General features: G+C 35.5%; 1 protein-coding gene across 5 annotated transcripts in view; it reads left to right on the top strand.

Annotated features, from left to right (window-relative positions):
- Positions 1–27,784, top strand: part of SEC11A (SEC11 homolog A, signal peptidase complex subunit) — a 34,814-nt gene that overhangs the window by 6,275 nt on the left and 755 nt on the right. Inside the window, exons 2-6 of one of the 5 annotated variants that reach the window (XM_079126843.1) lie at positions 8,263–8,372; positions 15,440–15,589; positions 21,126–21,245; positions 21,733–21,770; positions 27,513–27,570. In XM_079126843.1, the coding sequence (XP_078982969.1) occupies positions 8,263–8,372; positions 15,440–15,589; positions 21,126–21,245; positions 21,733–21,770; positions 27,513–27,538 (444 nt within the window). In that variant the 3' untranslated portion in view covers positions 27,539–27,570. Of the gene's footprint in view, positions 1–8,262; positions 8,373–15,439; positions 15,590–21,125; positions 21,246–21,732; positions 21,771–22,421; positions 23,937–27,193; positions 27,473–27,512; positions 27,571–27,784 lie in introns of those variants that run through there. The other 4 variants (XM_079126840.1, XM_079126844.1, XM_079126842.1 and 1 more) reach the window with 4 other exon arrangements.

Genomic DNA, 27,784 nt, shown 5'->3' with positions numbered 1-27,784 from the left:
CCTTTCAACTCAGGGCCTTGTATAAGCCAGGGAAATGCTATACCTCTGAGTTATAGCCTCTACAGGTATTTAAATTCCCTCTGTCTACTGCATTAGGTACATCTCAAAATTTTTGCTATATTGTATTTTTATTCAGTTCAAATACTTTCTAATTTCTGATTTCTTCTTTTACCATTAGTTGTCTAGAAATGTGTTATTTGATTTCTAAATATTTGGGGATTGTTCAGACGTCTTTCCGTAACTAATTTTCATTCCATTGTAAACAGAGAATATACTTTGTATGATTTACATTCTATAATTGAGATTTGTTTTGTAGTCCTGATGATCCGTCTTGGTAAATGTTCTGTGTGTGCTTAAAAGGAATTTAATATGTGTTTGCTGGTGTTGGGCTGAATGTTCTGTAAATACCAATTAAGTCGATTGGAAATGTTCAAATCTTTTATATCCTTATTGATTTTCCCTCTTCTTGCTGTATCAATTACTGACAGAGTGGTTTTGAAATTTTTGACTGTAACTATGGTTTTGTCTCTCCTTGGAGTTCTTATAGGAAATTCCTGTACTTCCTATATTTTGAAACTATTTGTTACGTAAGCATTTAAGATTGTTATATCCTCACGGACAAACTTTCCTCTTTATGATTGTGAAATGACCATCATTGTTCCTGGTAATATTTTTTGCAGATAAATCTTTGTATGATATTAATGCAGCCACTCCAGCTTTTTCCTTATTTATTTATTTATTTTTGCAGTACTGAGAATTAAACCCAGGGACAAGCTTCCACTGAGCTCTTTTTTCCCTGGCTCTTTTTTATTTTTTTGTTTTGAGTCAGGGAATTGCTGTCGAGCCAGGCCTCAAACTTGTGATCCTCCTGCCTTAGCCTTCTGAGTAGTTGGGATTACAGGCATGTATCACCACAATTGACTTCTTTCAGTACTTTAAAGGTCTCACCATGTCTTCTGACTTTTGGTGTTTTCAAAGAGAAGCTGACATTTTTATCATTTTCTTTTTTACATGTCTTTTTTGTTTTTACTTTATTTATTTATTTATTTTCAATACTTAGCACTGTCACTGAGCTACATCCCCAGCTTTTTAAATTTTTTATTTTGAGACAGGGCCTGGCAAAATTAATTTCTGAGGCTTGCCTTGAACTTGAAATCCTCCTGTCTGAGCCTCCTGAGTTGCTGGGATTATAGGCTTGCACCACCCCACCTGGCCAGTGTTCTCTTTGTCACTGATTTTCAGCTGTTTGATGATCATGTTGTGTTTTGTTGTAATTTTATTCACGTTTCTTCTCTTTGGTATTTGCTGTGCTTCTTGAATTTATGGGTTTACAGTTTTAGTCAAATTTGGATAAATTTTGCTTATGATGTTTTCAGTTTTTTTTTGTTTTACCCCTCCTAGGGAATCCAGTTACATAATGTTAGACTGCTTGATGTTATTCTTCAATTGCTTTGTTCCCTTTTTTTCAGTTTTTTTTTTCTTTCCTAATCACATTTTCATTCGAAATAATTTCTATTACTGTGACTTCAAGTTGCTAAATTTTTCTGTGGTATCTAATCTGTTATTTTACTTCTGTAGGTTTTATTTCAGACATTGTGTTTTTTAATCTTCAGAAGTTTGATTTATGTCTTGAATTTTATATATATATAAATATGACATATAAATATATATAATAAATACATATATATGGAATTGAACTCAGGGGCACTTAACCACTGAGTCACATCCCAGCCCTTTTTCATTTTTATTTTTTTATTTTAAGACAGGGTCTCACTAAATTGCTTAGGACCTCACTAAGTTTCTGAGACTGACCTCAATCCTCCTGCCCCAGCTTCCCAGCCTCTAGAATTAAAGGCAAGTGCCACTGCACCCTGCTGTCTTGGATAGTCATTCTTGTCTCTGCTTGACATGCTTGATCTTTTTCCTGAACATGCTATTTTAATGTCCTTCTTTTAGTCCTATCACCTCAGTCATTTCTGGGTCTGTTTCCATTGATTTTTCTCATCTGGGTCATATTTGCTAGTCTTTTTTTCATGTCTGGTTTGTTTTTGTTTTGCACTGCTGGGGTTGAAACTCAGGGCCTCACATATGCTAGATACGTGCTCTACCACTGAGCAACAGCCCCACCCCTCGTCTGATAATTTTTTATTGATTTGCTAGACTCTGTGAATTTTACCTCGTTGGGTGCTAGATATTTTCATATTTGCATAAGTATTCTTTAGCTTTATTCAGAGATGCAGGCAGACTACTTGGAAACAGTTTAGACTTTCAAAGTTCTTTTGAACCTTAAGTAGATCCAGAGCAGCCTTTAGTCTTGGGGTAATTTTGTACCGTAATGATTAAAATCTTTCTGCATATTGTATTGAAAGTCCCACGTGTTAGGATTTCCACTTCATCTGGTAGAAACAAACTACTCCTACCCTATGTGAGCTTAGAGAATTGTTCCATCTGTTCCTTTTAAAAGGTTTAAATCCTCAGTTTCCTCACATGTATGCATCGATCATCACGTAGTCCAAGACTTGAGAAGAAACCCTCTGGAGAATTCTGTGTACCTCTCATTTCTGCATTGTCCTGTAGTCTCTAGCTGCCTTTACCTCCTTGGACTACTCTTTTTTCTTTTCTGTTTTTGATACGTGGGATTGAACCCAGTGTCACTCAACGACTGAGCCACATCCCCAGTCCTTTTTTTGTATATTATTTAGATATACGGTCTCACTGAGTTGCTAAGGGCAACTTAGTGAAGTTGTGGAGGCTGGCTTTGAATTCATGATCCTCATGCCTCAATCTCCCAAGGTGCTGAAATTACAGGTGTGTGCCACCATGTCTGGCTATGAACTACAATTTATTTATTCTTCAAGTAAACTACTGAGCTCTGTCTTGTGGTCTGGAAGTTATCTCTGGTCTATAGGTTGGAACAACTAGTCTCACCTTGTTACCCTTTCTAAATAATCATAGTTGTGAGCTACCTAGAAACAGCCCCATGTCCAATGTCTAAAAACTCTTGTTTCATATATTTTGTTCAGCGTTCTAGTTATTTGAGTCAGGGAGGTGAATTTGGCTGAAATAGCAATTTTTTTTTTTTTTAGATTCACCTGTATTGAATGTGTCAATTCATTCCTTTCTATTCCTGAGTAGTGTTTGATTATATGGAAGTTCTGCAGTTCATTTACTTAGTGTTGATGGACCTGAGTTATTTCAAACTGCTATGAAGAAAATGTTATAAACAGGTGTGTGTATAGATGTATTTTCATTTGTCCAATTTTTTTTCCCTATGTTGTCTAGACTGACTTTAAATTCTGGGGTTAAGTGCTTCTCCTGCCTCAGCTTCACAATTATCTGAAATTATAGGCATAAGTCACCTTACCTGGACTGATTTGTCAGATTTTTGAAAGATGCAGCATATATTTATGTGTGTATTTGGTGCTTGTGATTGAGCCTAGGGCCTTGCACGCGCTAAGCACACTCTACTACTGAGCCACACCCTCAACCCAGATTTGTTAAAATTAAGTGTTCTTTACTAGTATTGATGTTATATGCTTGCTTAGAAAGGATTTTTTTAAATTATCACTTAAGGTACATGTTGGGGCCTTTGGTGATTTTACTGGGTCACAGTAAAAGTGGGTATCCTAAAGTTACTTCAATTTTTCCAGAGCCACAAGTTTTACTTGTAGTCACTGTCAATGTTTAATACCCCAGCTTCCAATCACTCCTCTTCTTGTGAGTTAGAAAACAGAATTGTGTTTATAGAATTAATGGTTCTCTTAGTTTGAGGTCTTAAAGTAAATGGAATTTAAGACATATCAACTGCTGATTTTAGCCTCACATTTTTGCTTCTATAGTCAATACTGTCTTTGCTTGAAATTACTAGAATTCTGAGTTTTGTGAAAATATTCTGTTTTTGTTTGTTTGTTTGTTTGTTTACACCACTAGGAATTGAACCCAGGATTTCATACCTGCTAGACAAGTACTCTACCACTGAGCTTCACCTCCTGCCCCAAAATACCCTGTGTGTTGAACTATATATAATCTCTTATAAGAATAAGAAACATAATGGTGTGTTTGATAACTGTAATAGATATAACTGGACATAACTTCCAGATTATGGACTATTAAATTATCGTATTTTTAATTACCATCAGCTATTATTTTAATGAATTTTTTGTCTTAGTTTCTAAAATTTCTTCTTATGTATTACAGAGTGGATTATAATTGTCCTATGGATTATTCTAGTCACAGGACTTTTGGGGGAGGATCCTGCACAGTATTTCCTAAAAAGAAATTCCCAGAACTTGCCTCCTGAGACCCATCATAATAGAGCTTTTTTTTTTTTTTTTTCTTTTTTCTTTTTTTGGCACTAGGGATTGAACCCAGGACACTTAACCACTGAACCACATCCCCTGCTCTTTTTAATTTTTTTTTTTTTCATTATTATATTGAGAAAGGGTCATGGTGAGTTGCTGAGGCTGCCTTTGAACTTGTAATCTTCCTGCCTTGGCCTCCCAAGCTACTGGATAACAGGCATATGCCACCACACCTGCCTCATTGGTTTTAATAATGTTCTTTTTTAGTTTCACCTTGAATATTGAGGAACATACTGTTCCAGTCACTTTTTAGAAAACAATAATAGAGCTATTCAGTTCTGTGATTGTTAGTCTACACATGCCACAATGTCTTATTAATAGTTAGCTTGATGTGGTCAAATAGTATGAGGTTAGGTAGCTGCCACTTTATTTCTGCCAATACCAGACAGAGCCTTTTTCTGCTAATATACACTCACAGGCATTCAGAGGTAGTGGTAAAGAAAGCAGGTGCTAGAGGGGTAATAAGTTTCACTTTTTTTTTTTTTTTTTTTAAGTTTGACTTCTGAGTGAAGATCATTGGCTGGAAAAGAGGAGAAAAAAGAAAGGGAGAAGAGTATGATACTTTTCAAACTATTTTTTAGATGGAGTATTTGTTTTAGCAAATAGTATGCTGCTTTCTAGATTTTGGCCCATAGACTGACTTAGCAGTGCTATGAACAGGCACCTTTTAATGAACATACTAGTTATACACAGTGAGGGACATTTAACTTCTTTATGTAATAAAGATGAAGAGGATGTGGTCTAGGGGTGTAGCTAAATGGTACAGCCACTTGCCTAGCGTGTACAAAGGATTTTATCTCCAGTACCATTAAAAAAAGGAAGCTGAGCATGATGACACTGTCTGTAACCCCAGTGGCTCAGGAGGCTGAGACAGGAGGATCACTAGTTCAAAGCCAGCAATTTAGCAAGGTCCTAAGCAACTTTGAGACCCTGTCACAAAATTTTAAAAATGGCTGGGGATGTGACTCAGTGGTTAAGCACCCCTGGGTTCAATCCCCGGCACCAAAAAAAAGAAAAAGAAGAGGAACAGGATGATCTTGATAAATCTCACAATAATAATTCTATAGTAAACGTAGTATGACATGTCTGGGGAAAGGAAAACGTTAAATATGAGTGGGATAGTGAATTCCTTGCCAGAGACATAGGAAATCATAAAATTTATGTTATTTGTTTTTCATTTAGGAGAGAAATCATTGGGATGGGGGTATAGCCCAGTGGTAGAATACTTGCCTAGCTCGTGCATGGCCCTGAATTCTATCCTCAGGACCACAAAAAAAAATTAAGTAATTACAGAGGGCACAATGGTGTGTTCCTGTTGTCCCAGCTACTCTGGAGACTGAGGCAGGATAACCTAGCAGCCTGGGCAGCAAAGCCAGGCTCAAAACAAAGAAAAGTAATCTTTTTTTTTTTTTTTTTTTTTTTTTAATATTTTTTGTTGTAGATGGACACAATACCTTTATTTTATTTATTTATATATGGTGCTGAGGATCAAACCCAGTGCCTCACACATTCTAGGCAAGTGCTCTACCACTGAGCTACAACCCCAGCCCAAGAAAAGTAATCTTACTGAGTATCTTATAGGTAACTCTTCTGAGGGTTCTGTGTCTGAATCCTTCTGAAAATAAAGTTTTCCTCAACACAATAGACTTGAATTGATTGGGGTGTAACAATTTTTACTTTTTAGTAGTTTCACTGTAGATTTTTATGTTCATTGTAGAAATATTAATATGTTTCATTATGGGATGTTGCCATCAACCCTGCTAAGAATGTTGTACATGTATGATCCATGCAGATGTTGTGTTTTCAAAATCTGACTTGATTCTGAATTCTAAAACACATCTGATCCCCCAAGAATTTTGAATGAATAAGGGATTGTGGAACCAAACTCCTCCAACCCCTCCTTAGAGGTTCTGGATTGGGGCCTATAACCTGTTGTTTACAAACTGGTACTGTAAATATTTTTAGCATGGAAAATGAGAAAATGAAGTCTTGGCTGAATTCATGATTTTTACCCCTGGTTGACCATGACTACTACTCAGAAGCTAGTTTTTCTCCTTTTGTCATCTCCTGCTCCTCTTCCTGAAATGAGTCATCTGAATAAAAAGACTGATTTTGTCTTTTTTTAAAAACCTCCATCTTGAAGAGATGGGATTTAGGAGACCTGAGTTCTAATAGTTGTTACTCTGTCTACCACTTGTTCGGCAGCCATCAGACCTCATTTAGCCTCTCCATGTCTCAGTTTTCTCAACTAGAAGGAGGAGTGTCAAACTGGTTCACATGACTTACATGTTCATACAATTGAATGATTCAGAGAACAGCAAATATTTCCAAATGTGTCTTAGAAAATGTCCATGTTTTCTTTTTTTCTTTGTGGAAGATGTTTGTTAATTATACTGATATAGTATGTCATATTCATTGGAATTCCAGAAAAATAGTGTCCTGGCTATTAACATGGATTTAAGAAAATAAACAGTTTATTTTTAATTTTTATTTATCTTTTTATTTTTGTTGCGATTGAACCTAGGGCCTTGTGCATGCTAAATATGTGCTCTGCCACAGAGTTACACTTCCAGATCCTTAAGCAGTTATTTTTGAATAGGCAGTACTTGCATATAGTAAAAACTTTAAAACCATGAAGCTATATATTAGAAAGTATTTCCCTCCACCCTGACTCCTGGTTTCCATAGAGGCAGCCACTCTTTCCGGTTACTTATGTATCCTTCCAGAGATAATTGATAAGTAAAAATAACCTGTGTGTGTGTGTGTGTGTGTGTGTGTGTGTGTGTGTGTGTGTGAGACTGATAATTGAACCCAGGAGTGTTCTTTATCCAAACCATATCCCCAGACCTATTTTATTTTATTTTATTTATTTTATTTTATTTTATTTATTTTGAGACAGGGTGTCATTGAGTTGCCCAGACTGACCTTGAACTTGTTATCCTTCTGCCTCAGCAGAAAGTAGCTAGGATTAAAGTAGCTAGGATTACAGGCATGTGCCACATATACAGCACGTATTATTTTTTAATTAAAAAATGAGCCTATATTGTATATATTTTTGAAACTTTTGTTTCTAAATTTTACATTGTGAATGTTTTTTCCAGGCCTATATTTTCAGTCGTATATTTAGGATTCTCTGTAATCTGACTTTAATATACTTTATCAGATTTCTCTAGTATTTTTCAGCACCATCCTTTCTTTCATTTCTTGAACTATTTGCCTTGGGGTGCATTTATCCTCTACTTTTACCAATTCTCTAGTCTTGATCCAACATACTTAGCTCACATGTTATTTTCCTCACTTGAAATGCCTTTCTGTTGTTCTGTCTGCTTATTCAAGTCATGAAAATTTTAGGGTTCGTGGAGTAATGGAAATTTAGTAAGACAGAGGCTGGTCTTCAAGGCTTGAGTCTGTGACTGACAAGCTGTAGATCTCTGCAGAAGTCTTCTCTCTGAGAGTTTTCTCAAGTATAAAATGAAGAAGTAGAGTTAAATGTTGTTGACTATTCCCTGTTTGTCAAGGATTAAGTATTGTAGAATATTAAGTTCTAAAGAAGTTCAGAAGCAAAGATACATTACGGTCACTGTTAACATCATGTGGGTGCTATTGAATTTAAGCTAAATAGTTGTGAAACCCAAATGAAATAGTTTACATGAAAAGTTCTGAAAATAACACATTATTATAGAGGTGTAACTGGTGTTTTAGCAAACAAAATGGAGCAGGGTACTTCAGGTAAGAGGAGTACTGTTCTGGGATGCTGATGGTTTACTTATTATAGTATTTTAAAGAATGTCTCAGAACTTCAGCTGCCCTAAGAATACTACTTTTAAATTGATACTACTCTCACTTGCTTTCCTGAATGGGGATAATGGTGGATCTGATTTTTTCTCTTTTGTTCCTACAGCTATATTATCAAGTCCTAAATTTTGGAATGATTGTCTCCTCGGCACTAATGATCTGGAAGGGGTTAATGGTAATAACTGGAAGTGAAAGTCCAATTGTAGTGGTGCTCAGGTAACAATTTTTCTTTTCATGGCATGAAATTGTATTGGGAAAAAAATTGAGATATTGAATAACTTATCTCAGTCCCTTAGAAAAAACTCTTTCCCAGAAAAGGGCCTGGAAAAAAAATTAGTTACTATTTCTCAATTGTGAGAAATTCTCACCTTATCAGGCACTCCTGTCAGAACCTCAAAGGGCCCATGACCTTTCTATTAAAAGGTTATTATGTGAGCTTTATTTTTGGCACATTCCTTAAGAAAGTTTCACAGTACTTTATTTTCCCAAAATTCTGTCTTTCATTCCTCACTTTGACAATTTAGTTGGTTCATTAGATTTTATAGTACCTCTACAAATTAAAGAGTTTTTATGCAGAATGTTCTTAGTGTCAGTACAGAAGCATTACTAATTATTTCCTTATTTTCTGTTGACCTTTAAATATCAGTTCTAAACTAGACTTCAAGAAATTTGAGGTATTAATGCTATCTTCTAAGCTGACAGATAAATTTCTTTTTCCACACTCCTATTTTCCCTGCTTTCGTCCTTATACTCTTAGTGATTTTAAAATCTAACTTAGCAACTCATTTTTGAAGAATCATCAGTTCTGTAATTGAATTGTTATATTCTATCTTATTTTAGGCTTAATTTTTTAATCATCTCAGATTCTTTCTGGAAATAATAGAGTATAACTAGAGAATAAATAGAATCATTAACATTATCTGGAATCTAGATAATAGTACATTACTCTCTTTTCTTAACCACTTTGTTGAGGTACAGTTGACATTAAAAAAGCAGTACTTTTTTTTTCTCCTTTTTCTTTTTTGCAGTACTAGGAATTTGGACCCAGGGACACTCTACTACTGAACTACATCCCTAGCCCCCCCGCCCTTTTTTTTTTTTTTTTTTTTTTTTTGAGATAGGGTCTTGCTGAGTTGCTTAGGCTGCCCTTGAACTCAACGATCTTTCTGCCTCAGCCTCCCAAGTTGCTGGGATTACATGTGTGCACCACCACAGTCAGTATAACATTATTCTTATCAAGATGAATTTGACTCTTTCATTTTCATACTGTCATACTTCCAGATTGGAGACATTAGGTCTCTGCTTTATTTTTATTTTTTGGTACTGCGAATTGAACTGAACCCAGAGGCACTTTACTGAGGCATATCCCCAGCCCTCTTATTTTTTTTGAGACTCAGTATTGCTAAGTTGCTGAGGCTGTTCTCGAATTTGTGATTCTGAGTCTTTGGGATTACAAATGTATGCCACTGTGCTTGAGTAGGGTCTTTGACTTTTTTTTTTTTTTTTAACCCTTATTTTGTGGTGCTATTTTTATGTGGTGCTAAGGATTGAACCCGGTGCCTCACACATGCTAGACAAGTGCTCTACCACTGAGCTATAACCCCTGCCCCCAGGTCTCTGATTTTTTTTATCATACCTTACTTATACTTGTACCTTAATTCTATCCTTATTAATAATCAAATGCAACTATGATTTTAGAGATCCAAAGAAATGTTTGGATCTTATTAGCCAGGAAAGCATTTAACGTATTATTCTGTGAGTATAAAGACTTGATCTCTGGCTCTTCGATTGTCCAGCTACAACCTTGGCCAGTCACTTATTCACTGAACCATAGTTTCCTCATCTGTGAAATGAAGGTTAAAATTTCTTTTAAAAAAGAAGTGAAGTTTAGACCTAGGGATGATGTCATAGGACCTCTCCATTTCTGAAGTTATGTGCCCTTTAATACCCAGCCTTGAATTCAGTAAAAGAGCTTCAATTTGCAAAGTATTCAAACACCAACAGAAAGAATCTATACTAACTGGCACTCTGGGGAAAAGGTGTAGAGAAAGGGCCAATGGAGGCTTCTTTTGGAGATTCTTCTGGGACTATTTCAGATTTAGTTCCCTTCAGTGGAGGTGTTTAAGGACAGTCAGCCTCTAAACTGAGATTATTGGAGTAAAAATATTGGTGATCCTTAAAGTAGCCTATTCCTGCTGTAACTGAAAATTTTGTATTATGAGTTGGTATTTAAAAGCCACATTTGGACACTTATTTGGTAGCTAGGGTGTTTATATACTGAGCTTTTTTGTTTGCCAATCTGGGATCAAGAAAAGAAATTAAGAGAGACCAGGTTATATTAGAGAAGACTCTGGTCAAGACTAGAAGGAAAAGTAGTCATTAGAGAAAGGTAAAAAAAATTAAAAAGAATTTTTTTTTTTTTCTGTGCTGGGAATTGAGCCCAGGAACTTACACCTGTGGGGCAAATGCTTTACCCGTGAGTTACACTCTAGGGAAAGGTAATCTGTGTGATAACAGGGAGACCAGGTAGGTTTTATTTTGTCAGGGTTTTTTGTAGCTTCAAGGAATGTAATTTTTACCTACAATTAAATATGTCTCAGAGGACTCAGGCTGAGAATCGGCTTTTAGGATTTTTGTGAAGCTTTGGAAATAAAAGATACTTCCATATTATTTACTTTATTAACTAAAATTTCAGGTAATGTTCAGAACTGAGTGTTTTCCTTTATGAAGCTGAACTCTGTTTTTAAAAATTAACCTTTTCTAATATACCTTCTAAAAAGTGGTTCTAAAAAGTGTAAAAATAGAACTTTTACATGATCCAACAATCCCACTATTGGCTGTATATCCAAAGGAAATGAAATCATATGTTAAAGAGACATCTTCAACTCCAGTGTTTATTGCAACACTGTTCACAGTAGTCAAGAAATGGAAACAACTTAGGGGTGTCCATCAAGTGATGAATGGTAAGGAAAATGTGGTACATATATATGACGGAATTCTAAGTCAGGATGAAATCCTGCCATTTGCACAGATGGAGCTGATGGTCATTATGTTACCAGAAATGACCAGGCACAGAAAGACAAATGCTATATAATTTTGCTTTTATGTGGAATCTAATAAAATTGATCTCATAGAAATTGAAAGTAGAATACTGGGTAGCAGAGGCTAGGAGAGTAGGGGGAGGGAAAGGTGGGGCAAGATTGATCTGTGGGTACTAAGTTATAGTTAGAAGAAATAAATTCTAGGGGTTGGGTTTGTGGCTCAGTGGTAGAGCACTCGCCTACCACTTCGATCCTCAGCACCACATAAAAATAAAAATTAAAAAAAGAAATGACCAAACTGTTTTAAAAATAAATAAATAAATAAATAAATTCTAATGTCTCATTACATAGGGTGACCATAGATAATGATAATGTATTCTTTTCCAAAAAGGCAAAAAGAAAGCATTTTGAATGTTTTCACCATATGAAATAATAAATGTTTGAAGAGATATGTTAACCCTAATTTGAAGATTGTACAACATATACCCATATCAAAACATAGCATGACACTGTATAAATACGTACAATTGTATATGTTAATTAAAAAATAAAATTTATCATGATTGATGGAGTAAATTTAAAAGTATGATTAAATCAGATAATGAAGTTTGCTGATGATTCATTTAATGTTTAAGAAGCTTTCCCCAGTGCTGGGGTTGTGATTCAGTGGTAGAGGGCTCGTCTTGCACTGCAAGGCACTGTTTGATCCTCAGCACCACGTAAAAATAAGTAAAGTTATTGTGTCCATCTACAACTAAAAAGACTTAAAAAAAATTTTTTTCCCCAACTTGGCATTGTGGCACATGCCTATAATCCCAGTGCCTCAGGAGGCTAAGGCAGGAGGATCTCAAATTCGAGGCTAGCCTGGGCAAGTTAGTGAGACCCTGTCTCAAAAAATAAAAAACACTGGAGATGTGGGCTCATTAGTAGACAACCCCTGGGTTCAATCCACAGTACTGCAAGAAAAAAAAATAGAGCTTTCCCCAGCTTAATTCTTTTTAAAAATGTTTTAAAATTTGTTCTTTTTAGCTATGTATGACAGTAGAATGTATTTTGACATATTATACATACATGGAGTATAACTTCCCATTCTTGTGGTTGTACGTGATATGAAGTTACCCTGTTCATATATTCATATATGAACATAGGAAAAAGTTATGTCCAATCTATTCTCTTTCCTATTCCCACCCTTCCCTTTATTCCCCTTTGTCTAATCCAGTGAATTTTTATTCTTCTGTACCCCTCCCCCCAGTTTAATTCTTTTTGGTCCTCTTGGACTGGGAATGTAGCTCAGTGGTAGAGCAGTTGCCTATTATGCACAAAGCACTGTGTTCAATCCCCAGCACCACAAAAAATAATAATAACAATGTTTAAATGGTCCTCTCACTACCTACTTTCATGCTTTAATTGCCATATATATCTGAATTTCTAAATCTTTGCTTCTTACCTGCTTACTTTACTGATGTCTAGACTCTTATTTTCACCCCATATTGGACATCTCCATCTGGATGTTGACCACACTATACAAAATAAAAATGAAATACATCTCCTTTTCTCAAAATCTCTCTCTTATTTCTGCAACTAACACTGCTCTCTGTTCAGTTGCCGATGTTAAAAACCTAGGAGTCATTGTTGATTCTTCTGTCTCTCATATCTGATTGACCACCAAATTTGTTATTTTCCCTCTATCATTTTATAGTTCTCCCTGCTGTTTTTCTATTTTAGGTTGTCATCATTTCCTGCCTGGGCTGTTGTAGTGACATTTCAAGAAATGCTTTTATAATCAGGAAAAACATTGATATATTTTTATTATAGGAAATGTTGAAAACACAAAAAATTAGATGGAACTGTCACTCATAATTCTGAAATATAATTATTAATGTTTTAATGTATAGTTTTTACATAATTGAGGGAATTATCTATGTGCATCCTTTTCTCTATTTTTTCTCATTATTTGCCTACATCCATTTTTACAAAGAAGTGGATTGTTCTGTTTTGTTCTGTTTTGTTTTGTTTTGTTTTGTTATTAGAAATTGAACCCAGGGTCTCGCACATGCTAATAAGCAAGTCCTCTACCACTGAGCTTCATCCCCAGATCTTTTTAATTTTGTGACAGAGTCTCACTGAGTTGCCCAGGCTGACCTCAAAATTGAGTTCCTTCTGCCTCAGCCTTTCCAAGTATCTGGGGCTACTGGCCTGTGCCTTTATGTTCAGCTGTGAAGAGTTTTTAAAATAGTTACCAAGTGTTCAGTTATAGTAACAACTAACCGTTCAATTATAATAATAATTTGTAAAGCTGTTCTAATCTATTTTCTCATCTTTTCCAGTTTGCTTATTAATTCAAAAATATTTGTCTTCTATAATGTAAATACAATTATGGTATTTCCTGCTTAAAATTCAGAGGCAATTTAGCTCAGCAAGAGTGGATTATATGAAACTTATTTAGATCAAATCTTACCTTTCTCATTTTATTGATGTATAACTTCTTGGGCTTTTGTAAGCATCAGCCTCCCTCTCTGTAAGTTAGGATATTAATAGTACCTATATCATAGACTTGTTTTGAAGAATTGCCTAAAAAAGACTTAAAATAGCACTTCGTATACAAGTGCCCAATAAAGATGAGTGATTCAACCAGAGCAGCTCAGCTTTTAACTGTTTTATTTACATACTTTATCAAGTAAGGTTTTATTTGAAGTAAAGGTATCACTAATTTTAAAAATTAAAGTAAAACTTGAAAATTTTTGTGACTAGAATATCTTCTCTAATCTTGTCACCAGATACAAATTCCTTCTGACTGAATATTTTCCAAAGAAGATAACTCAAGGAACCTGAACAGGAGCTGTGATAACAAACATGTATAGAAACCCATGTTCTTAGTGATTTCCAAATTTTGTTGTACATGGAATCACTGGGAATCTGAAAAATGATACCTGCCTCCTATTCCCAGGCATTCAGGTATAAATGGTTTGGTGTATTAACTGGGCATAGGAATTTCTTTAAAGTTCCCCAGATTATTCCAGTGTGTAATAAAATTTGGGAATCACTTCCATTATCCCCTTATTTTGAGGGAACTGGAGTCTTCAAGTAAAAATTTTTGTACTTTGATATTATTCCTGCCCTCTACCCCTGGTACTAGTAGTTGAATCTAGGGGTGCTGTACCACTGAGCTACATCTCCAGCCCTTTTTATTTTTTATTTCGAAACAGGGTCATGTTCAGTTACCCCAGCTGGTCTCAAACTTGTGGTCCTCCAGCCTGAGCCTTCCAAGTCGCTGGAATTACAAGCGATTACGTGTGTCACTGTATCCAACAATATTCCTATTTTGAATTTTATTTTCTGCCTACCTATTTTAGTCTTACTACAAAACTATTGAAATTAAAAACTGAAGCTTGAGTTCCTGAAATAAACTGATGTGCTACTTCTTCATAGAGATGGGTTAATTAGTGCAAATATATTAGGACCTTATCAGAACTTGGTGTAAGGTAAGACAGGTGAGAGTCAAGACTATGCTCTGTAGAAGTTTCTCTTACTTTTTACCATAGAATTAAGTAAAAATCTCTACTCTTTTTCTTTTTTCATGTTTCTTTTTTAAAAATAAATAAGTAAATTGATAATACAGTGTTATCTCTGTAGCTGACAGTTCTTTGACTTGATGAGCTCTTTTTCTCCATGACAGGTTGAGCCCATAGGTCATCTTGAGCTCTGTCTTTATAAATGGCAAAAGAAGATTCATTTCTCATTTGAATATTTGAATATTTCAGTGTTTTCAGATGAAGTGAGAATAAGGGCAGTGTTTTAAAGTTCATTCTTTTATATTCTGTTTGTCCTTTGAAATTTAAAAGGTTAAGGAATTAGTAACACTGCCCTTTTCAAGACTTAAGCTCCTTTGAATAGAAATGCTTGAAATGGAACTAGTTAGTGAAGGCTAATAATTTTTAAAATACTTTAGTAATAATAACTGTAATCCCAGTCATGCCAAAGTCATATGTATGCCCAGGTCATTTGCCAAAATCAGAATGTCTGGGAATGGGAAGCAGGCATCTTTTTTTTTTTTTTTTTTTTTCCGAGGTCCCCAGTGATTTCAATGTAAATTTTGGGAATATATTTTGAGAAAAATGTGAATTTTGGTGAGATAGTTGTTAAAGTGTTGTGTATAATAAAAGGTAGATACTTTTTATTTACTATGTTGAATATCTAATTTAAAAAGTAAATTTAACCTCACACTTTTTCTTTCCCTCCCAGTGGCAGCATGGAACCTGCATTTCATAGAGGAGATCTTCTCTTTCTAACAAATCGAGTTGAAGATCCCATACGAGTGGGAGAAATTGTTGTTTTTAGAATAGAAGGAAGAGAAATTCCTATAGTTCATCGAGTCTTGAAGATTCATGAAAAGTAGGTACAAACTACGTCTTTCTTGGTTTTTGGTTGTTTGTTTGGAGGACTAGGGGTTGAAACTAAGGGTCACTTGGTTACTGAGCTAGACCTTTTTATATTTTATTTTGAGACAAGGTCTCACTAAATTGCTTAGGGTCATGCTGAATTATTAAGACTGGCCTTGAACTTATGATCCTTATGTCTCAGCCTTCTGAATTGCGGGGACTATAGGCATGCACCACCATGCCTGACTCTTTCCTATTTTTAAACATTTCTTAGTGTTTATTTATTTATTTTTTTTTAGGTTGTAGATGGACACAATATCTTTATTTATTTATTTATGTGGTACTAAGACTCGAACCCACTGCCCCACACATGCGAGGCAAGTAAGTGCTCCACCACCAAGCCATAACCCTAGCCTAGTGTTTAGTTTTGATATCGTAATGATTGTGATAGAACAATGAACGACTGAGCCCTCCTTCCAGTTCATTTTTATGAATATCTGAGGATCGAACATTTAGAAACTTGAAGTAGTTATTTTTTAAAATATTTTTTAGTTGTAAATGGACCTGTTTTATTATTTATTTATTTATATGCGGTGCTGAGAATTGAACTCAGTGCCTCACACATGGTAGGCAAGCGCTCTACCACTGAGGCATAACCCCAGCCCTGAAGTAGCTGTTTAGTAATTAATTAATTTCCCTGATTTTTCCAGAGGTTTTTCTTAGTTCTTTTCTACTTCCCTGTCAATTAGTAAGTATAGATATGACTCTCAAAACCATGATAAAAAATTGATCCTAGATAGAATCTTGTGATATAATGGAACTAAGCAGTCCTAGTCTTAAAAAAACAAAAAACAAAAAACTGTAAGACAGTCTTAACTGTAACAGACATTTCAAATAAGTAAGAATCAATTTATCAACTTTGAAACATTCAAAATAAAATTTCTGAAGTATAAACTGTTCCACTAAATATAGAGTCGTAACATTTTAGAACCAGAAAAGATGTATGTAAAACATTTAGATTATTTTTGTTTGTTTGGTACTGGGGATTAAACCCAATGGCACTCTACCCTGAGCTACATCCCAGCACTTTTTATGTTGAGACGGATCTTGTGGAGTTGCTGAGGCTGGCCTCAGACTTGAGGTCCTCCTGCCTTAGCTTTCCAAAATGCTGGAATTTCAGGCCTTTGTCACACTGCCCAATGTTAGCTCTTTAATTACAGATAAGGCAGTTGAGACACAGGGCAAAAAAATTTTTTCTAGCTATTATGCCCCACCTCTGTCCTGACATGATTCTGAAAATTTTATGTCTGGGTGGGGTGATGCACTCCCATCATCTCAGCGACTTGGGAGGCTGAGGCAGGAGGATGGCAAGTTTGAGGACAGCCTGGGCTGCTTAGCAAGACCCTATTTCAAAATAGAAAGGACTCAAAATAAAAGGATTTTGCTCAGTGGTAGAAGGCCTCTGGGTTCAGCCCCAGTACTGCAAAGTACAAACAGATAAATAATAAAAAGTAAATAAATGATATGCAAAAATAAAAAAATTAAAACAGTTCATCTTGTTTCAAGGCAGATTCATTGACAGATAATATATTAATTACAAATTCTTTAAATTTTAGAATAATTTTTAAAAGAATTCGAAGATTTTAAGGTGTATGGTACTTGTAATCTGGGGTTTTGGTGATTTATTTTATATTCATGAGATGCCCTCAATGTACCATCTTGTTTAGGTAACAGTCCCTCCTAATATCCAGAAGTTTTCAGTTTCCTCTTTCCTTTTGGGGTGATCAACCCTGTTGAAATTTTTCTTTTTTTTTTTTTTTTTTTTTTTTTGGTTCTGGCAGCTATCATTTGGTTTAATAGTGTTAACATTGTCCTTAACTATGAGATCAATATTGGCATGTGACCAGTTAATTATTTAAAAGGGGAAACTTGGCTGTGGGGGTGACTGACTGACAGTCCTTAATTTTGCTTTTCTCTTGTAGACAGATACATTATTCTGGCCCCATTTGGCTTTTTGGGTCTTATTTTTTCTTATCTTTGAAGTGGTTATTTTCTCCTTCCTAATGTCACAATATTATGATGGGTGAATTTAATTTTAATGCTTTTGAGCTCCTTGGTGATAGATAATATTAAATATTTGGTCCCTGTGTTAGTAGGAGAGAAATCCTATATAAATGTGCCTCTTAGTCAGTATTTTGAGCTGGTGCTAGTGTATGTCTTAATAGGTCTAGTAAGAGCTGGTCGCCACCAGGGCATTTGTTCCACCATTACGGAGATGGAAATCTGTTTTTTCAACAAAACTTATGGTGATCTCTCCTAATTACAGCCCAGTAGAGGGAAATTGGTTGTATTTGATTGTTTTGCTGACACATCAGAACTTTGGAAATAGCCTAGATCAATAGCATTCCCCCCCTTCCCTAGGGAGTTTCCCATCTCCTGTTTTTTCTCTCTTCATATCTGATTTTACTTTTCTGCAACTGTGTGGTTGATGTGTTTTGCTAGTTGAATTGATTGTTTCTTCCTGCTGCTCCCAACTTTGACTCTTGCAGCCAGCCCCTCTGGTGCCTGTCCTCTTTTACCCTTCAAACTTTCTCAGACATTCTTTCACTTACTGAATTGTTAGCTACAGGTTACTTTTCTCTGTATATATTTGCATTTTATTACTGAAATACCATTTTTGATGTGAGGTTTGCACTTAACTGTCTTCAGTGTTTACAACACCTCCCAATTTAGTTTCATCTGCAGATTTAGCGTCTAGTGAGGCAGTTTCTGACTTAGAATTAAAGTGAATATTAGTCAGTAGAAATTTGAAGCTAATTTTCTTTTCTAGTATAGTGGTTAACTCAAACACTTGAATTAATTTTAGGCCGGACTATAAAATATACTTTGCATTTAATTAAAAATTTTAATTACTAGAAGCTTCATAGTTCTTTAGTAGAATTAAAGAGTTTTCTGATCAAGCAAGATTCTGTTCCTGTAAATCCTAGCATGTCTGAAGAATTGGAGTGTTTTTTCTCTTAAAGTTAGCTTCTTTTACTAATAAAGTAATATATGTTGGTTAGAGAAAAAAAGATAATGGTAAGCTACAGAAAGCCACTGTTTATGCCTTTAAAATGTTATTTTATATATTGTTTAATACGCTTTTTTATTGTTTCTGTTTTTGAATTTGGAAATTTTCTGACATGCACAGAACAGTATAATAAACCCCATGTTTCTGTCACCCATTTCCAGTAATGATTAATGTGGGGCCAATTCTGCCCTATCTACATTCCTTCCTCTTCCTTCTCTTTTATATTTTGAATCAGATCCTCGATATTATATCATGTTATATATAAGCATATCAGTAAATATCTACCAAGCATTACTGCTAGACTTTTATAAAACTTAACAATTGGGCTGAGATTGTGGCTCAGTGGCAGAGCACTTGCCTAGCATGTGTGAGGCACTGGGTTTAATTCTTAGCACTGTACACAAATAAATAAATAAAAGTTCAAAAACAACTAATGAAAATTTTTTAAAAAATTAGCATGGTTATGTCACCATAGGGATTTTGAAGAGTTTTCTCCAGAGGCAAAAGAGACCTCCACAGGAATCATCCAGGCTCTTGACATGTCAACATGTCACAGATTTGAATTTTAGCAAAGTACAACTGGGAGGCTAAGGCAGGAAGATCACAAGTTTGAGACCAGTCTCAGCAACTTAGCAAAACCCTGTTTCAAAATAAAAAAGGGTTGGGAATGTAACTCAATGGTAAGTTTCAATCCCTGGTCCCCCCCCCAAAAAAAGAAAAGCTTCATTAGAAAGTGAAAACTGAGGAGCTGGGGTTGTGGCTCAATGATAGAGCACTTGCCTAGCACATGTGAAGCACTGGGTTTGATTCTCAGCACCGCCTATAAATAAATGAATAAAATAAAGGTCCATCAACATCTAAAAAATATATAAAAAAGAAAAAGAAAGAAAGTGAGAGCTCAAGATATGCATTCTGAATGAAGACCACCATCTCAAGAACTAGAAGTGCTTTGGGGGTCTTGTGTACTTTTTTTTCTTTTTTGTTGTTCTTGTGTGTATTACTGGGATTGAACCCAGCGTCTCATGCATGCTAGGCAAGCACTCTATCACTGAGCTACATCTCCAGCTCTTCTTTTACAGAAATCTTTTCAAGCAGTGGAAGTGGGAAGATGTGTGGGAACAAGGTCAGCCTAGAGAACTCAGTTCTTTGATCATGAATCACATGACATTTATGGTGATCTGGCTTCCCAGCATGTTCACTTGACATGGTCTCTTATCTTCCTAACATTTGGGATATGCCTGTTTTATAGGTTTCTTAAAATACATCTTCCTTTGCTTTATCTAATCTTAAAACACATTATGTAGGATAATCATGTACTTAATAAAGCTTTAGTCAAAAGTAGCTAATTTTCATAGATGAGTAAATTTACAGTAACTCTAAGATTTGTAGATTTCCCAGAAATTTGGGAGTGATAGTCCTAGAGGAAAAATCAGGTCTGGGGAGTAAGTCTGATCGTGGGGCTTTTAGATTTACAGCTAGTCTCTGTTTTCTTTTGTCTCCTTTCTACCTGTCTTATTCATTCTATCCTGCCTCAGTTAAACAAAAAAAACTAATTGCTTTTATCATTTTTACCAGTCTTTGTTCAGATTACCCAGTAGATCATAACTTCTTCTTCTTCTTTTTTTTTTTTTTTAAAAGGGAGAGTGGATGTGGGTTATTTTTTTTTTTAAGTTGTTAATGGACCTTTATTTTATTCTTTTATTTATATGTGGTGCTGAGGATCGAACCCAGTGCCTCACACATGCTAGGCAAGCACTCTACCACTAAGCCACAACCCCAGCCCTCATAACTTCTTTTTAACAGTTTATTTGAACTTGGATTCAAATAAGGTTGATGTGTCTTTATAGACTTTTATTTCATCTAGAGGTTCCTTCTCCAACTTTCTTTGTTCCTTGCAAATTATTTGAAGTAACTAGGTCATTCTATTGTTTCCCATAATCTGCATTTTACCAGTTACATCCTAAGGCTAATTTAATGTGTTCCTTTACTCAGTTAACATTTCTAGAAAATTGGTTGTATGTATTTTATTGTAAAAACAAGATGATTCTGTGTGTACTGTTATTTTTAATTGGTCTATTATTATTACACATACTAGTGGGATTTATTGTTACATATTCACATATGCACATAACATAATTTGGTCAATTTCATTCCCTAGTATGTACATAGTGTTTTGTATTCTTTCCTTCACTTAGCAAATTATGTACGATCTTCCAGTGCCATTAAAAATTCTTCTACAAATTTGTTTTTAATGCTTGCATAGTATTTCAACTCCTTAATTTGAACTTTTTGTTTTTAATCTTTGTTATAAACACAGCTATTCATATCCTTTTAGCTAAACCAAGAGTTATTTTAATACTAGCAACGGTGATAAAGTACCCCAGTGCCACAGGAATTTTTGGTTAACAAGACCATATTTTGTGCTTCCATATGCCATGAAGAATTATGTAATGACTTGGGTTTACCTTACTTTTTCAAGGCAAAATGGGCATATCAAGTTTTTGACCAAAGGAGATAATAATGCTGTTGATGACCGAGGCCTCTATAAACAAGGACAACACTGGCTAGAGAAAAAAGATGTTGTGGGGAGAGCCAGAGGGTAAGTATAGAGGGGAACATCTTGAGATTTTTCATATCACTTGAAACAAGGCCCTCTCAATCATATCTGATCATTCACAACTAAATACACAGCATTTTGGCCCTGGTTTCACCAAATCACATTTGTGTCTTTTGAAGTGTGCGTCTTAAAATTCACCTAAATCTTCAGGTCTCCTACTCTAGAGGAGATGAACTCGGGTACAATAAAAGAGATGGTGAATTGGATGTGACACTTTAAAAATTCATGTTTATTCAGTTTGCTTAAGAAATATTATTGGGTGTTTTTCTTGTACTCTGTTGTCTGTATTGGGTGAGGCTATGAGGATTTGGAGCAGTATTAATCCTGCTTCCTGAAACAATTTCTTAGGAATTTACCGAGTCAGCAATTTAAAAGTGTTCATCTAAATTAATTTTGTCATTCATTTATTCCATACTGTTTTATTTCTAGTCATGAAATTTAAAAATTATATTAAGCCTGTTTATTTCAGATTTTATCAGGAGAACAGATCAGTGGAGAACAGGAATTGTAAGTTACTGGTATAAGGAAGTATGGAATTGTTAACTGCCTTAATGTTATTAATAGTATTAACAAAACTTACCTTCATTAGGGCTTACTATTTACCAGAGACTGATTGTAAATGCTTTATAAGTATTACCTCATTTTAACCTCGGAATAGCCCTAATATTCCCATTCTACAGATGAGGAAACTCAGAGGAATTAGGTTACTTACCAGAAATCACAGTGATAGTAGTAAGTGGCTGGCAGCTCCAGGGCCCACTGTCTTAACCATCACACCAAAATTACTGGCATAACATTTTTGAAAAAGGTAGTTACTGATTCTTGTTATTAGGATGCCTCATGGCACTCTTTTTTAAAAATTTATTTTATTTTTTTTTAGTTGTAGATGGACATGATACTTTTTTTAAAAATTTATTTTTATGTGGTGCTGAGGATTGAACCCAGTGCCTCACACATGCTAGGCAAGTGCTCTATCACTGAGCTACAGCTGCAGCCCCCTCATGACACTCTTAACTGCTATCAGAATCTGTGGTCCTTCTGACCTAGAATAGACTGTGAATCCAGAGTTATTACACTGGTAAGCAGACCACCACACTGAGAAATTGTACTGTACAGACAAAAGTGCAGATTACTAACTGAATGTTGCCTCAATTATAGCGTGAGAGATACTCACTTTGGAGCCAAAGAGATTGGATTAGAACCTTCAGACCATGCACATGTGCCTCTGCTTTAGAGGAATTTCATTTATTATGACAGACAAACCCAAATTAGGTCATCAGTGCTTCTGAGAAATAATAGTACCCATCTTCTTCAGTGTCAAAGATGCCCTTATGGTTATTCAGGGTTATTCAGACTTGTCAGTCTCTTTGAGTCTTTTTGTTTTGCCTTTAATTGTAAATAAACAGATATATGTAGATATATAAGGGGATACCAGTCATCATAAACAAAGTCGCTTTACTGTGCTTCTCCTCTACCTCTGTAAGTATTTGCTGTTAGCCTTTGGTTTAAGTTCTTTTAAGTCCTTATATAGAGAGATAAAGGTGCAGGTATTAATAGATATGTTTCTAGATACAAAAACATTTTATGTATGAAGAAACAATATTTTATAACCCTCTTTTCACCCAGAAAATTGCTAGTATATTCACAAATCAATAAACTTATCTATATATCATCATTTACAGAGCTATTATTCTACTGTATGGATAGATCAATAGATCATACTAAATTTTAGTCAATCTCTTATTGTTAGATATTCTGATTATTTCTGGTTTTTGAAATGGGGTCTCACTATGTTGCCCAGGCTGGTCTCAAACTCCTGGGCTTAAGTGATCTTCCTCATCCTCCTGAGTAGCTGAGATTATAGTTATGTACCACTGTGTCCAGGTTGTTTCTAATTTTTTTTTTAATTGTGAACAGTGTTATGGTGAGCATCATTGTTGCATGTATTTCAGTGCCTCTGCCCAAGCAATCTTTTTTGGGTGGTGGGGTACTAGGTATTGAATTCAAGGCACTTAACCACTGAGCCACACCCCCAGCCCTTTTTGTATTTTATTTAGGCAGGGTCTCGCTGAATTGTTTAGAGCCTTGCTAAGTTGCCAAGACTAGCTTTGAATTCACAATCCTCCTGCCTCAGCCTCCCGAGCTGCTGGGATTACAGGAATGTGCCACCGCACCCAGCTGCCCAAGCAATTTTCATAGTAAATTCCAAGAAGTATAATTATCGGTTAAATATATGTATATTTTAAGTCTTTTAACAAATTTTGCCATGCTTTTTATGTATGCTCCTATGAATATAACAGTGTCTCCCTTTACGTGGGTCTTGATTCTGAAGTGTTTATTATAGGTGTCTTTTCACTCTGGTCCTTTGTTGAGTCAAAGATATATCGTGCTCTAAAAAGTTGGAGGAGCCAATAATTTGTCTTTCTGAAGATTTTTTTGAAAAGTCCCAAACTATACACACCACTCTTTCTCTAATCCTAACTTTTAAAATATAGGTGTTTGGTGGCTTTTAATTTTAAAATGCAGTCAGGTATGCTTGCTGTGCATGCCTGTAATCCCAGTGACTCAGGAGGCTGAGGCAGGAGGATAACAAGTTTAAGGCCAACCTTGACAACTTGGCAAGATCTCAGCAATTTAGTAAGACCCTGCTAGCAAAATAAAAAAAAAAAAGAACTGGGACTGTAGGTCAGTGATAAAGTGTCCTTGGGTTCAATCACTAGTACCACAAAAAAGATGGGGAGGGGGGAGACAGAAACAAAGTTTTAGTCTGGTACTCTCTGAATTATGTTATTTTCTATGAAGTATAAAACATACAGTACATGAACAGCAGGAGGGCAGACTCAACTATACAAATTCACTTTCCATTGATTATACCACCACTTACTTTGACATGTAATGTAATTTATCACCTTCTCTTGTGGAAATTGTATTTATAAAACACTAAACTTATGAGTTAGGCTGTACCAAATCTTGACAATAGTGTTTTTTTGCAGACAAGTTTGTGACTATGGTACACATGTCCTTTTAGGCATTTTAAAAAATGCTTTGGTTTTTTGAACAGTTGTACACTGAGATATAAAGCCCCAAGTCAAAGTTATCTAAAATAATTTTTTATTGAAATAGAATTTACATACATTCATCATTATAAAGGATATAAAATTCACCATTTTAAAGTGTCCAATTCAGTGGGTTTTAGTTTATTCACAGGATTGTGCAACTATCACCACTAATTCCAGAGCATTTCCATCAATCTCAAAATAAAACTCCATGCTCATTAGCAGTCACTTCCCATCCCGCCCTTCCTGCAGCCCCTGACAACCACTAATCTACTTTGTGTCTGTATGGATTTGCCTGTTCTGGGTGTTTCATATAACAGAACCATACCATTTTTGGTCTTTGTGTCTGGCTTCTTTCACATGTCCTAATTTTCAGGGTTCATTCATCTTGTAGCATATAGTAAAAGCAATTTTAGAAAATAAAACTGACACTGGACCCATTAAGCATTTAGTTGGGGTGATTCTTTCTAAATTCAGGAAGTTGAAAAACACAAGAGAACCTGTTTGTCAAAGAGCAACAAGAGAAAAGACTGAAAGATTGGCAGAAGATCAAGGAATAGAAATATTAATAATGAAATGAATAAAAATATAAGTAAGAACTATAATAGAGAAGTTTGAAGTTTCCAAACAAAGCATTGATATAGAAATGGAAATGCTGACAACCTTGATTTGTTGAAAAATGTACAAGCATTACATGTTAATCCAAAATAAAATATTTTAAAATATAAGGAGCAGAGTATCTGAGCTCTCTGTTGACTGAAATTAGTTTTATAAATAAGTCTTTTAAAATGTACTTTTTACTTGAAACAGGTCATTCTAGAAACAAAATGATCCTCTTTGGGTCATTGCATAGTCTCTTAGTTGGTCGCTGGGGTCCAAACTTTAGTAAGATCTCTTTCAACATCTGACAAAACTGTTCTGGGTTCTCTCATCTTATTTTTTTTTTTTTTTTTTTTTTTTTTTTTTTTGGCTTATCTCCTTTACTGTTTGAATTTTTCTCTTTTTTCATTTTTTTCCCCAAAACATCAGCCAAAGAAGCTATTTCTAAATAGCACCTTTGATCCCAAGAGCTCCCATAGCCATACTCTACCTTTTAGGTGTTAACTTGGCATAGGCTGCTTTGGAGTTGGCCCTGTGGATGGTATTTATTTTATTTACTTTAAACCTTGTTTTGCTTATCATCAACTCTCCTTTGATATATGAGTTTACCGAGCAGAATGGGGAAAAAGTACAACTGATCTGAATTAAAGATGACTGATGATAGGAGCATTGTACACTTCATTATTAACTCTGCTATATCTGTCTATGGCAGGAAGGAATGGTACAAGTAATTAAATCTTTGGTTTGGCTTTGGGCTGCCTTGCCATATTCTTGCAGCCTTATGTTTTGCTTGTATAACTCCTAAAGTTGAGGTTGCTTTCATTTTAACCTATTTTGGTCAAGGAAAAGCCAACAACAACAACAAAAAGTTTCCATGAGTTTCTCCTAAGAAAACTATGTTCTGTGATGGTTTTTCTTTGGGCATATATACCATTGTGTGGAGATAACAGAAGAAAGCCTCTACCTATGAGAATGGCTGCTGGTCATCAGATCAGAATTAGCAGCTTGATGTTTTAATAGCAAACAGATGCTTTTATAAGTCTTAATCTGCATTTTACTGTGAGATATTTGCCATTATGTTCTTAAATTAGATGATTTACCTTCACTGAAAGTGATTGTTTTTGTGACAGAACACTTATTGCAAAAAAAGTGTGTATAAAACAATATAGATAGCCAGCTTCTATTTTCCCTCCTAGAACTTAGCAATGCCATTCTATAGAGACTGTCACTTTTCAGCTCTTAAAGGACCCAGGAGTTGAGGCTAAGACATAGGCCCCAAGAGGTGATATTCTTTTCACCACATACCTGTGCTGTGCACCTCACACTAGAGCTAGGCTTTTTGAAATTGAGTGTGAAAGAGATTTCCTAACCTGTAAACCTGCGGAAGATTTAAGAGTATGCATTTTTAACAAGCCATCCAAATGATTCTGACAAAGGAGGTTTAGGTTTTAAGAAACACCAGTGTATATGGAAGGGGAGTTTGTGGGAAGAGAGAACAGAAAAAGGGTGAGGACAGGAGACAATGAGAAGTAAGGGAGTTTTTGTTTGTTTGTTTTTTGTTTTTGTAATGTGGATTGAACCCAGGGGCACTCAACCACTGAGCCACATCCCCACCCATTTTTTTATATTTTTTTAATTTAGAGACAGGGTCTCTCAGTTTCTGTGACTGGCTTTGAACTCATGATCCTCCTACCTCAGCCTCCTGACCCACTGGAATTAGAAAGTGAAATACACCAAAGATAAAATGTCCATTCTTGAAATTTATCTTCAGCTTTGATGGTAAAGATGTTACATAGGAAGTAATTTCTGTTTTGACTGCCTTTGGCATGGAATGAAGGTGCAAAGGTTGTGGGTGCCCTGAATAAAAAAAATCTGTGGGCTGTTACAAAGTGTACAAAGATCAGCTTCCATTTTGGCTCTCTTCTGTATGATAGCAGCATAGAGGTAGATGGAGAAACAAATTTGGTACAAATAGATGAAAAAAATATCCAAGGAGCAGGGATTTCAAGAGCAAGTTGGGGTCATCAAGGTCAAAGACTGCAAAGATGTAAAGAAAGATGAAGGCTGAGATTAGTTTGCTGTACATAGTGATTTAAACTGTTTCAGAAAAGTTTCAGGATTAGGAGGGCCAAACCCAGATTACAGGTGGTTCAAATAATAGGGCAGTGAAATTCTAAGTACTTCCGTATAAGAGCTCTTGCATTTACTTTGTGGCCACTTACCATCAAGTACCTTGTAATATTCTGGCTTTGTTTGCCTTGTCTCCCCTGCTAGGTTGACAGCTCTCTAAAGCTTGTGAGGACACTCCCTGTATCAGTATCACCAACTGTAGATCCAAGACCTCAGTTCTAGTAGTGGTTGTACCACACAGAGACTATGTGCCTTGGGCATGATCAGCTGTTTCCTCATCTATAAAATGGTTATATTCCTAACTTCCCTACCATGAGCTATTGAAAGGAGTAAAAGGATATTATATACAAAGGGGCTTTGTGAACTGAAAATTAGTTTTCTCTGGAACATATTGATAGTTTAATAAAAATAGTTGTTTTGCTTAGGAAATTCTGTGATGATCATTTTTGTTTGTTTGTTTTAGTTTTGTTCCTTATATTGGAATTGTGACGATCCTCATGAATGACTATCCTAAATTTAAGGTGAGAGATTATACTGTATGTTTCATTAAAAATGTGCTCTCAGACCTGGTATTGTGGTGCATGCCTGTAATCCCAACTACTCTGGAGGCTGAGGCAGGAGGATTGCAAGTTCCAGGCCAACCTGGGCAATTTAGCAAGGCCCCGTCCTAAAATAAAAAAATAAAAAGGACTGGGGATGTAGCTCAGTAGTAAAGTGCCCCTAGGTTCAAGCCTC

This window comes from Sciurus vulgaris (assembly GCF_902686455.1).
Source record: "Sciurus vulgaris genome assembly, chromosome: 2".
NCBI classification, from domain to species: domain Eukaryota; kingdom Metazoa; phylum Chordata; class Mammalia; order Rodentia; family Sciuridae; genus Sciurus; species Sciurus vulgaris.
Note: the sequence above shows the minus strand (reverse complement) of the source record. Positions and strands in the feature narration are given on the sequence as shown.